General features: G+C 44.6%; 1 protein-coding gene across 2 annotated transcripts in view; it reads right to left on the reverse strand.

Annotated features, from left to right (window-relative positions):
* bub3 (BUB3 mitotic checkpoint protein) overlaps positions 1–10,770 on the reverse strand; it is a gene marked incomplete at its 3' end in the record, with an annotated part of 16,123 nt that extends 5,353 nt beyond the window's left edge. The window contains exons 1-6 of one of the 2 annotated variants that reach the window (XM_084434155.1): positions 10,579–10,770; positions 9,436–9,630; positions 7,078–7,147; positions 5,028–5,179; positions 3,928–4,086; positions 867–1,044 (exon numbers count right to left, since the gene is read on the reverse strand). In XM_084434155.1, the coding sequence (XP_084290281.1) occupies positions 867–1,044; positions 3,928–4,086; positions 5,028–5,179; positions 7,078–7,147; positions 9,436–9,630; positions 10,579–10,614 (790 nt within the window). In that variant the 5' untranslated portion in view covers positions 10,615–10,770. The remainder of the gene's footprint in view (positions 1–866; positions 1,045–3,927; positions 4,087–5,027; positions 5,180–7,077; positions 7,148–9,435; positions 9,631–10,578) is intronic. The other variant, XM_084434156.1, reaches the window with a different exon arrangement.
* Positions 10,771–12,500: the final 1,730 nt, after the last annotated feature.

A 12,500-nucleotide genomic window follows, 5' to 3' on the forward strand; every position in this document is an offset into this window, starting at 1 on the left:
GTGCACGCTGTGGAAGGAGATGGAGTGTGTGTGTGTGTGTGTGTGCGTGTGTGTGTGTGTGAGAGTGTGTGTGTGTATATATGTGTGTGTGTGTGGTCAGTACCGGTAGCAAACGTGTTGTGCACGCTGTAGAAGGAGATGGATGGAGTGAGTGAGTGAGTGAGTGAGTGAGTGTGTGTGTGTGTGTGTGTGTGTGTGTGTGTGTGGTCAGTACCGGTAGCAAACGTGTTGTGCACGCTGTAGAAGGAGATGGATGGAGTGAGTGAGTGAGTGAGTGAGTGAGTGAGTGTGTGTGTGTGTGTGTGTGTGTGTGGTCAGTACCGGTGGCAAACATGTTGTGCATGCTGTGGATGGAGTGAGTGTGAGTGTGTGTGTGTGTGTGTGTGTGTGTGTGTGTGTGTGTGTGTGTGGTCAGTACCGGTAGCAAACGTGTTGTGCACGCTGTGGAAGGAGATGGAGTGAGTGTGTGTGTGTGTGTGTGTGTGTGTGTGTGTGTGTGTGTGTGTGTGTGTGTGTGGACAGTACCGGTAGCAAACGTGTTGTGCACGCTGTGGAAGGAGATGGAGTGTGTACGTGTATGTGTGTGTGTGTGTGTGTGTGTGTGTGTGTGTGTGTGTGTGGTCAGTACCGGTAGCAAACGTGTTGTGCACGCTGTGGAAGGAGATGGAGTGTGTATGTGTGTGTGTGTGTGTGTGTGTGTGTGTGTGTGTGTGTGTGTGTGTGTGTGTGTGTGTGTGTGTGGTCAGTACCGGTAGCAAACGTGTTGTGCACGCTGTGGAAGGAGATGGAGTGTGTATGTGTGTGTGTGTGTGTGTGTGTGTGTGTGTGTGTGTGTGTGTGTGTGTGTGTGTGTGTGTGGTCAGTACCGGTAGCAAACGTGTTGTGCACGCTGTGGAAGGAGATGGCGTTGACCGGGAACACCTGCTCGATGCCGTTCTCCTTCAGTCTGTGGCACTTGAAGGCGTATTTCTTCTTCTGCACTTCCAGACTGGGATCCAGATACTCCACGGCCACTCGGCCCTCGATGGAGCTCAGCACGTACCCCTAAACACAGTGAGAGTGTTAAACGAACCCCTAAACACGGTGAGAGTGTTAAACGAACCCCTAAACACGGCGAGAGCGTTAAACGAACCCCTAAACACAGTGAGAGTGTTAAACGAACCCCTAAACACAGTGAGAGTGTTAAACGAACCCCTAAACACGGTGAGAGTGTTAAACGAACCCCTAAACACAGTGAGAGTGTTAAACGAACCCCTAAACACGGCGAGAGCGTTAAACGAACCCCTAAACACGGCGAGAGCGTTAGCCGTACGCCTAAACACGGCGAGAGCGTTAGCCGTACGCCTAAACACGGTGAGAGTGTTAAACGAACCCCTAAACACGGCGAGAGCGTTAAACGAACCCCTAAACACGGCGAGAGTGTTAAACGAACCCCTAAACACAGTGAGAGTGTTAAACGAACCCCTAAACACGGTGAGAGTGTTAAACGAACCCCTAAACACAGTGAGAGTGTTAAACGAACCCCTAAACACGGCGAGAGCGTTAAACGAACCCCTAAACACGGCGAGAGCGTTAGCCGTACGCCTAAACACGGCGAGAGCGTTAGCCGTACGCCTAAACACGGCGAGAGCGTTAGCCGTACGCCTAAACACGGCGAGAGCGTTAGCCGTACGCCTAAACACGGCGAGAGCGTTAGCCGTACGCCTAAACACGGCGAGAGCGTTAGCCGTACGCCTAAACACGGCGAGAGCGTTAGCCGTACGCCTAAACACGGCGAGAGCGTTAGCCGTACGCCTAAACATGGCGAGAGCGTTAGCCGTACGCCTAAACATGGCGAGAGCGTTACCCGTACGCCTAAACACGGCGAGAGCGCTAACCGTACCCCTTAACACGGCGAGAGCGTTAGCCGTACGCCTAAACACGGCGAGAGCGTTAAACGAACCCCTAAACCCGTACGCCTAAACACGGCGAGAGCGTTAAACGAACCCCTAAACACGGCGAGAGCGTTAGCCGAACCCCTAAACACGGCGAGAGCGTTAGCCGTACGCCTAAACACGGCGAGAGCGTTAAACGAACCCCTAAACACGGCGAGAGCGTTAAACGAACCCCTAAACACGGCGAGAGCGTTAAACGAACCCCTAAACCCGTACGCCTAAACACGGCGAGAGCGTTAAACGAACCCCTAAACACGGCGAGAGCGTTAGCCGAACCCCTAAACACGGCGAGAGCGTTAGCCGTACGCCTAAACACGGCGAGAGCGTTAAACGAACCCCTAAACACGGCGAGAGCGTTAGCCGAACCCCTAAACACGGCGAGAGCGTTAAACGAACCCCTAAACACGGCGAGAGCGTTAAACGAACCCCTAAACACGGCGAGAGCGTTAACCGCTGCCTTGATGAGATTTCTCACTACACTGAAAAATAACTCAGTAATTGCTTAAATTATTTCACAAAAAATTACAAAGAAACATAATTACATCAGTAACATTGAATTAAATGTGAAAAAAAAACATTGAATTAAAAGTATAAAAAATTAAACAGTCGGTAACACTTTATAATAACTACACACTATTAATCATTAGTTAAGCATTTGAAAACAGTTAATTCATCATTTATAAAGCATTAATAGACATTAATAAGCAATTTATAAATACAGCTATAAATGCTTTATACTTGATTTAAAAGCATATCTATAATGTGTTTAATAATTGTATTTTCATACTTTTTTAATGATCAATTTATCATTTCTAAATGAAGTATTGCATTATTTACACACCAGTTATTTAAGAGTTGTCAGTGGTTCATAAGATCACTTAGAAATTGTAAGTAAATGATTAATAAACTATTTAAATGTACATTCATATATCTTATTATTCAGACATATAGTAATAGTTACTTAGTGTGTTAATAAATGCTTTAGTAACATGTATTTCTACTGTAATTCAGGGTTAATTCAGGTAGTTATAAAACATTTAGTAGTTGTTAGTTAACTATTTTTGTGAGCTAATCTAAAGTGAGGACTAGTTATGCCTTGTAAAGCATTTACAAGGGAGATTTAAAGGCTGTTAATATTTATATGTTCTGTATCACTGTGTTGTGTTTGTTTCCTTTTTCTGTTTAGAAGATAACTGAGTCTTTAAATATCCTTTATACATGCTTTACAAGGCATAAATAGTCCTTACTTTAGATGAGCTCACAAAAATAGTGAACTGACCACTACTAAATGCTTTATAACTACCTGAATTTACTACATTTACTTACAATTTCTAAGGGATCTTATGAATCAGCTGGCAACTCCTAAATAACTGCTTTGTAAATAATGCTATACTTCATTTAGAAATGATAAATTGATCATTAATAAAGTATGACAATACAATTATTAAACACATTATAGATATGCTTTTAAATCAAGAATAAAGCATTTCTAGCTGTATTTATATACTGCTTATTAATGTTTATTAATGCTTTATAAATGATGAATTAACTGTTTACTAATGCTTAATTAATGATTAATAGTGTGCAGTTATTATAAAGTGTTACCAAATAGTCTAATAATAAAAATATTTTCTTGTAAAATTCACACTTTGAAAAATCTTTTTTTTGACAGTGCATGAAGAGTCATTTTTAATTGCACACAGTTATATACATTTATTTGCATATTTATTCATTCTTATACATGGTGTGGACTTTTTTAGGATTCTAATTAATATGTATTCCGTTCACATTGTGTTATTTATTTAATGTATGATGCTTTTATATACACTGTGTGTGTGACTCAGCGTGGCCTCTTGGGGAGAAATGAAGTGTTTTAAACTGAACTGAAGTATAAAATTTGATGAGAATTGAATCAAACTGTTTGAGGCGTCACATTTAGACTCGGCTGATGATAGCTGGATATAAGCGTACAGTTCTGGTTCTGGTTCTTCACCTGTTTGTTGGGGAAGGCTCGTATGCAGCGCGTCTGGTACTTCAGGCTGGACTCGCGTCTCTGCTGCACGTATCCCATGTTCCTCAGATCCCACACGAGCACACGCCTCCCCGCAGTGCCCACGATCAGCCGGTCCCCTGCCACCGAGAGCGTGTAGACCTGAGGACACACACACACACACTCACGTGTCAGACGCTAGCACTCACACACACAAACACACACACACACACAAACACACACACACACTCACTCACTCACTCACTCACTCACTCACTCACTCACTCACTCACTCACTCACTCACTCACTCACTCACTCACTCACTCACTCACTCACTCACTCACTCACGTGTGTCAGACGCTAGCACTCTCACACACACACACACACACACACACACACACTCACGTGTGTCAGACGCTAGCACGCACTCACACACACACACACACACACACACACACACACACACACACACACACACACCAGTGATGCACGGGTCAATGTATAAACAACCCGCACCCGACCAACGTTTTCAACTAACCCGCCCGCAACTCGGACCGCAAAAAAAGAAAAAGAAAATATTGTACCCGACCCGCATTTTTTAAAAGTAGTAAATGCTCATTGTAGCGTCATTGGGCCATAGACGTAGGAACTAGGGGTGCGGGGTGTGTGGCCCCCATCAGCCTCCCTGGCCTATAATATCCATTAATCCAGCCTGTGGAGGTCGTGCCGTGTGGCTATCAAATGTGTAAATAGCATCGCAAGAAGTACACATGACAAAGCCAGCACTTGGTCATCATCTTTCATTATTTCAGCAAATGTCTCCCACACTTTGCTCTTTCTATTTGTGTATTTGCGGAGCTTCCACTCCCCAGTCTTCACCTGTTCTCTTGCCGCCTCTAGAAAATTGTGTCTAGTAGCCAACTATATAAATTACAAAGGTTTAATTGGCATCTTTATTTCAAACGACCCGACCGACCGCGACCCGAATATCATTAAAAATATTTTTGGATGAATCGTAACCGCGGGTAACCGCTCATTTTGGATCAACCCGCGCATCACTGACACACACACACACACACACACACACACACACACACTCTACCTTCTCCGGCTGCGTGAAGGTGCCGGCGTTGCAGGGTGTTCGGGGGTCCCACAGTCGCACGGACATATCCCAGCTCCCCGTGACCATGACGTTCACCTCGGGACAGTATTCCACACAGCGGATCGGAGCGTCGTGAGTCCCCACGATCGTGTCTGCGGAGCGTCACACACAAGGCATCAGGATCTGATCTTTACTTCTGTATGCACTCCTGAGTGTGTGCAGAAGAGCAGAACAGCGGAGTGTGTGTGTGGACAGAAGAGCAGAACAGCGGAGTGTGTGTGTGGACAGTGTGTGTGTGGACAGAAGAGCAGAACAGCGGAGTGTGTGTGTGGACAGTGTGTGTGTGGACAGAAGAGCAGAACAGCGGAGTGTGTGTGTGGACAGTGTGTGTGTGGACAGAAGAGCAGAACAGCAGAGTGTGTGTGTGGACAGAAGAGCAGAACAGCGGAGTGTGTGTGGACAGAAGAGCAGAACAGCGGAGTGTGTGTGTGGACAGAAGAGCAGAACAGCGGAGTGTGTGTGGACAGTGTGTGTGTGGACAGAAGAGCAGAACAGCGGAGTGTGTGTGTGGACAGAAGAGCAGAACAGCGGAGTGTGTGTGGACAGAAGAGCAGAACAGCGGAGTGTGTGTGTGGACAGAAGAGCAGAACAGCGGAGTGTGTGTGGACAGAAGAGCAGAACAGCGGAGTGTGTGTGTGGACAGAAGAGCAGAACAGCGGAGTGTGTGTGTGGACAGAAGAGCAGAACAGCGGAGTGTGTGTGGACAGAAGAGCAGAACAGCGGAGTGTGTGTGTGGACAGAAGAGCAGAACAGCAGAGTGTGTGTGTGGACAGAAGAGCAGAACAGCGGAGTGTGTGTGGACAGAAGAGCAGAACAGCGGAGTGTGTGTGTGGACAGAAGAGCAGAACAGCGGAGTGTGTGTGTGGACAGAAGAGCAGAACAGCGGAGTGTGTGTGGACAGAAGAGCAGAACAGCGGAGTGTGTGTGGACAGAAGAGCAGAACAGCGGAGTGTGTGTGGACAGAAGAGCAGAACAGCGGAGTGTGTGTGTGGACAGAAGAGCAGAACAGCGGAGTGTGTGTGTGGACAGAAGAGCAGAACAGCGGAGTGTGTGTGGACAGAAGAGCAGAACAGCGGAGTGTGTGTGGACAGAAGAGCAGAACAGCGGAGTGTGTGTGGACAGAAGAGCAGAACACCGGAGTGTGTGTGGACAGAAGAGCAGAACAGCGGAGTGTGTGTGTGGACAGAAGAGCAGAACAGCGGAGTGTGTGTGTGGACAGAAGAGCATGAGCTTGTGTTTTGGGTTAAGCTGCACTGCTTTGACATTGTGGAAAATAGAATAATAGAAACAAAATATATTAGCCTTTTTACCCGTTATTAAACATTCTAACTTAATTTCGTTTTCTTTATTTAAATTTAGTTTTTCTTTATTTAAATTTAGTTTTTCTTTATTTAAATCTACCCTTTACTGTGTCAGTAATTTGTTAGTCAGAAAAATATTAGACTACCTTATTAAAAGTATTGCTTAAGTTAACAGACCTGTGTGTGTGTGTGTGTGTGTGTGTGTTTTATATCACCAGTGCAGTGTCCGTTCTCGGAGCATAAGCCCTGCCCCCGTGAGGTGCGCCGCTTCCCGCTCGCGCTGTTCTGTAGTTTACTAAAAGTTTATTAATTCTGAATGTGTCGCGTGTCCATCTATATTGCACTGAATGCCACACTGCACTCCCTTGTGAAGTCGATTGGATGAACGGTTCTCGAAATAATCAAAATGCAAACGGACAGACAGACACAGAGAACACTGCCTTTATTAAAGAGAAGAACATGTTCAGCCTCCGAAGCTTCCAATATTCCATGTTCATTACTACCGACGCTTCAAAGCTCAAAAAATGGTATTCGGACCAGCCCTAGTCATGTGTCATGAGCGTGTCATGTGTTCGGGAGCGAGTGTCATGTGTTCGGGAGCGAGTGTCATGTGTACAAATCCCCCATCTACCCTGTTCTCAGTCATTAAGACTCCAGATGAGGATCTTCAGCACAAGTGTTGAACTCACCCTGATCTGTGTTGAGATCGTGAGTCTTCAGCTGGCTGTCCAGCCCACCGCTCCACGCGTGTGTCGGATCCTGAAACAGCAGCAGACAGAGAGTTACAGCGCAGACAGAGAGTTACAGCGCAGACAGAGTTACAGCGCAGACAGAGTTACAGCGCAGACAGAGAGTTACAGCGCAGACAGAGAGTTACAGCGCAGACAGAGAGTTACAGCGCAGACAGAGAGTTACAGCGCAGACAGAGAGTTACAGCGCAGACAGAGAGTTACAGCGCAGACAGAGAGTTACAGCGCAGACAGAGAGTTACAGCGCAGACAGAGAGTTACAGCGCAGACAGAGAGTTACAGCGCAGACAGAGAGTTACAGCGCAGACAGAGTTACAGCAGCAGACAGAGTTACAGCGCAGACAGAGTTACAGCGCAGACAGAGAGTTACAGCGCAGACAGAGAGTTACAGCAGCAGACAGAGAGTTACAGCGCAGACAGAGAGTTACAGCAGCAGACAGAGTTACAGCAGCAGACAGAGTTACAGCGCAGACAGAGAGTTACAGCGCAGACAGAGTTACAGCGCAGACAGAGTTACAGCGCAGACAGAGAGTTACAGCGCAGACAGAGAGTTACAGCGCAGACAGAGAGTTACAGCGCAGACAGAGAGTTACAGCGCAGACAGAGTTACAGCAGCAGACAGAGTTACAGCGCAGACAGAGAGTTACAGCGCAGACAGAGAGTTACAGCGCAGACAGAGAGTTACAGCGCAGACAGAGAGTTACAGCGCAGACAGAGTTACAGCAGCAGACAGAGTTACAGCGCAGACAGAGAGTTACAGCAGCAGACAGAGAGTTACAGCGCAGACAGAGAGTTACAGCGCAGACAGAGTTACAGCAGCAGACAGAGTTACAGCGCAGACAGAGAGTTACAGCGCAGACAGAGAGTTACAGCGCAGACAGAGAGTTACAGCGCAGACAGAGAGTTACAGCGCAGACAGAGAGTTACAGCGCAGACAGAGAGTTACAGCGCAGACAGAGTTACAGCAGCAGACAGAGTTACAGCGCAGACAGAGAGTTACAGCGCAGACAGAGAGTTACAGCGCAGACAGAGAGTTACAGCAGCAGACAGAGTTACAGCGCAGACAGAGAGTTACAGCAGCAGACAGAGTTACAGCGCAGACAGAGAGTTACAGCGCAGACAGAGAGTTACAGCAGCAGACAGAGTTACAGCGCAGACAGAGAGTTACAGCGCAGACAGAGAGTTACAGCGCAGACAGAGTTACAGCAGCAGACAGAGTTACAGCGCAGACAGAGAGTTACAGCAGCAGACAGAGAGTTACAGCGCAGACAGAGTTACAGCAGCAGACAGAGTTACAGCGCAGACAGAGAGTTACAGCAGCAGACAGAGAGTTACAGCGCAGACAGAGAGTTACAGCAGCAGACAGAGAGTTACAGCAGCAGACAGAGAGTTACAGCGCAGACAGAGTTACAGCAGCAGACAGAGTTACAGCGCAGACAGAGAGTTACAGCAGCAGACAGAGAGTTACAGCAGCAGACAGAGTTACAGCGCAGACAGAGAGTTACAGCAGCAGACAGAGAGTTACAGCGCAGACAGAGAGTTACAGCAGCAGACAGAGAGTTACAGCAGCAGACAGAGAGTTACAGCGCAGACAGAGTTACAGCAGCAGACAGAGTTACAGCGCAGACAGAGAGTTACAGCGCAGACAGAGAGTTACAGCGCAGACAGAGTTACAGCAGCAGACAGAGTTACAGCGCAGACAGAGAGTTACAGCGCAGACAGAGAGTTACAGCAGCAGACAGAGTTACAGCGCAGACAGAGAGTTACAGCAGCAGACAGAGAGTTACAGCGCAGACAGAGAGTTACAGCGCAGACAGAGAGTTACAGCGCAGACAGAGAGTTACAGCAGCAGACAGAGAGTTACAGCGCAGACAGAGTTACAGCGCAGACAGAGAGTTACAGCGCAGACAGAGAGTTACAGGCGCAGACAGAGTTACAGCGCAGACAGAGAGTTACAGCGCAGACAGAGTTACAGCGCAGACAGAGAGTTACAGCGCAGACAGAGAGTTACAGCGCAGACAGAGAGTTACAGCAGCAGACAGAGAGTTACAGCGCAGACAGAGAGTTACAGCGCAGACAGAGAGTTACAGCGCAGACAGAGAGTTACAGCGCAGACAGAGTTACAGCAGCAGACAGAGTTACAGCGCAGACAGAGAGTTACAGCGCAGACAGAGAGTTACAGCGCAGACAGAGAGTTACAGGCGCAGACAGAGTTACAGCGCAGACAGAGAGTTACAGCGCAGACAGAGAGTTACAGCGCAGACGAAAGCAGAGGTGATCCTCTAGCATTTCACTCACGTAGAAAGCGCAGTCTAGCACGGGCGCCAGATGCTGGTACTTCATCCTCATGCTGTTGGCGCTGACGTCGTAGAGCCGGACCGAACAGTCCCAGGACGACACCAGCAGGAACTGAGGCGAGGCCGGGCTGAACTTCACAGCGGAGATGCTGTCGTCCGGGCCCTGGGTCAGCTTGAACTCGTTGGCTCCGGTCATCTGAACACATGCATTACTGGAGCATTAGTTACTGCACTGTATTAAAGTCCCCCTGTGGTGAACATCCAGCTTTTAATGTTGTTAATGTGTCTATGTGGAGTTTTTAATATGCTTTAAGACAAACCATGCCTGCGTCCCAATGTGCATACTATCCATCCTAAATAGTATGTGTATGTGACATTAGTAATTGTCAATACTATTTAGGGCAGATAGTGTGGATAGGATAGTATGCACATTGGGACGCAGGGCATGTGTAAATTCATAAGTCGACACCATTGCTGAGTATTTCCTCCTTAAAACTGCAGTGAACCAAAGACAGTCTCAAACACACGCTTTCAAATCGCTGGTGTTTCTGACGTCACAAACTGAACTTTAAATATATGAATTTTGGTGATCAAAGATGAGTTTTAAGGGATAAAATGATTGACACAGGGGGACTTTAAGACCTCATCGCTAGTACAAGCACTCACACTCATCATACTAAGAGTTAAAGTCATAAATGATTCCTCGGATCCTCTGTGAGAGCTGTAACTTTACTAGTCAGATCATCTTTAATCAGATTCACCACTTATAAAACTGCCCAAAAAACCCAGACAGCAGGAAGCCACCTAGCAACAGCTTAGCAACCACCCAGTAAACGTCCCAGCATTGTGAGCATCCTTGTTTCTGCTCCGATTCTCTTTACACAGGAATAAAACTCAATCTGAAAACGAAAGTAACAATAACTAATTCAAGTACCTGTTAAGTTTAAATTACACTGGAATGTATTTAAACTCTAAAACCCGTCAGACTTCGACTGAATGTATTGAGGCACTGCGCAGCTGATAAATACTGTAACTGTAGAGTTTATTCAGAGCTCAAACTCGAGTAAATCTCTCTGAAACAGAGTCGATGTGTTTATTATCGGATATGTGTATTAAAATAAGCAGAAGGTTCGTTAAAACTCACCGCGAGGCTCTGATCTGCTGCTATTCTGCCGCTCATCGAAGCTCTACTGTGATTGGATGCGTTCACAACAGCGCTCGGCGCTCATTGGTCCGTTTCAAAACTCCCTCTAATGTTCTCTAGTGATGATTGGTTACAAGGAAGAACTCCGGCCATGAACGGGAACACGGCAGAAACACGAGACAACGAAATCCCGCGAGATGTTGCGTATTTCCGCTTGTTGAATCGGAGCTGTATATCAATCATTTTAATTTAATTTCTCTTTATTTCTTTTCTTTCAAGATTTGATCAAGGCCAAATCGATATGTAATAAATTTAAAGTAGCTACAAAATGAGGAATGGTATTATTTGAACGTTATATTCGAACGTTTGAATTATATAAGAGGATTTTTCAACATTATAGAGAATTGTGATCAAATAAATCAGATAAATGCGTTGCTCTATTCCTTTCATTAAGAAATAGCTCCTTTTTCATGTTCTTAATGTAATTGGTTATTAGTATTATCAGTCACTTTATATTTAACATCCAGATTCTGTCATCATCATAACACACAAACGTTGATTTTCTGAAGAATTAAAGCACATATTTATGACTTATGACTATTTATGACTGAAGACACAATTTAAACATTCAAAGGGTTTAGAGAAACAAATAAAGAAACATGCAGATAGGCCTATATCAGACTAATCTCTGTATCATAAAACTGAAATTTATAGAAACATCAAAATAGAAAATGAAAAAGATTCAACAATAAACTCCGGGAAACAAAATGTATTTGTGTGGGAAATACTTCAAATATTTACAACACTTAAACTTCACTGTCTGTGTTTCGCTGATGATTATCAAACCCGCGCTTATACTGAATGAAAATATTCATACATTTGGAAGATGAAGATTATGATGATGATGAAGAAACTTCCATACTCTACAGTCCAGACACAATATTGCTTTAGCTGCAGATTCGTGATATTATTGTATATTATGAAGGGAATAGACTTTTGTTGGGTCGTTATAAGATTTCAATTTATTTACTATTTTTTCTTTTAGCTGGAGAATATTTTAAATAATGCATAAAGCCTATTCACGAATTGCCAAATAAATATGAACATAAATAGGCTAAATATAACACTGAAATAGAAGGACTGATTCAGTGGATTTATTTCACGCGCTGTTGTAATATAATAAACTATTGTTGTCAAACCTTTCATCAGATCATAATCTGCGAGAATCTTCTTTATCGGCATCGATCCATGAAGAGCCTTTCATCTTTCCATTCTTATGTTCTTTAGGTTATTAAAATATTCATTCACACTAAGAAGAAAATGTCATTTTATGATCTTCTGTTCATCGCTGTTGAATCTTTATTTTGAAGAGAGAACGACTGAAATTATTTATGATATTTTAGCATTTTTTAAGGTTAGAATATATAATTTCCGCGGTGATAATGTCAATGTAAACCCGCGTCATAAAAACACGTTAAATAATGACGCTGATTCACGACAAAAATAAATGATTTTATAATTACAACAGAAGCGCTTTATTACTTCATCAAATCACACACACACACATTCAGTGATCAACATATATTATGACCATATAAAAACTGGAGGAAATCCTCTAAACCCCAGAATTCATAATTTCTGACGTTTTCAGACAATAAAATATTGACTAGAGCCAAATTTACACTTACAAATACAATGAGTAACAATTTAATTTCAGTAGTCTGGAAATCCTCAGATCTGCAAGTCCTCTTTTAATGTTACAACATTAATAAAATACACAGGAGAAAAACATTCCCAACATTCCCGTTTCAGTGACTGACATGAGGAACAAACACAAGATTTACTCACTTTCCTCCATAAACACGTTTTATGGAAAAATCCACTGAATTCGCTTCATAATAATAATAATAATAATAATAATA

The sequence above is a fragment of the Rutilus rutilus genome, assembly GCF_951802725.1.
Source record: "Rutilus rutilus genome assembly, chromosome: 16".
NCBI lineage: Eukaryota > Metazoa > Chordata > Actinopteri > Cypriniformes > Leuciscidae > Rutilus > Rutilus rutilus.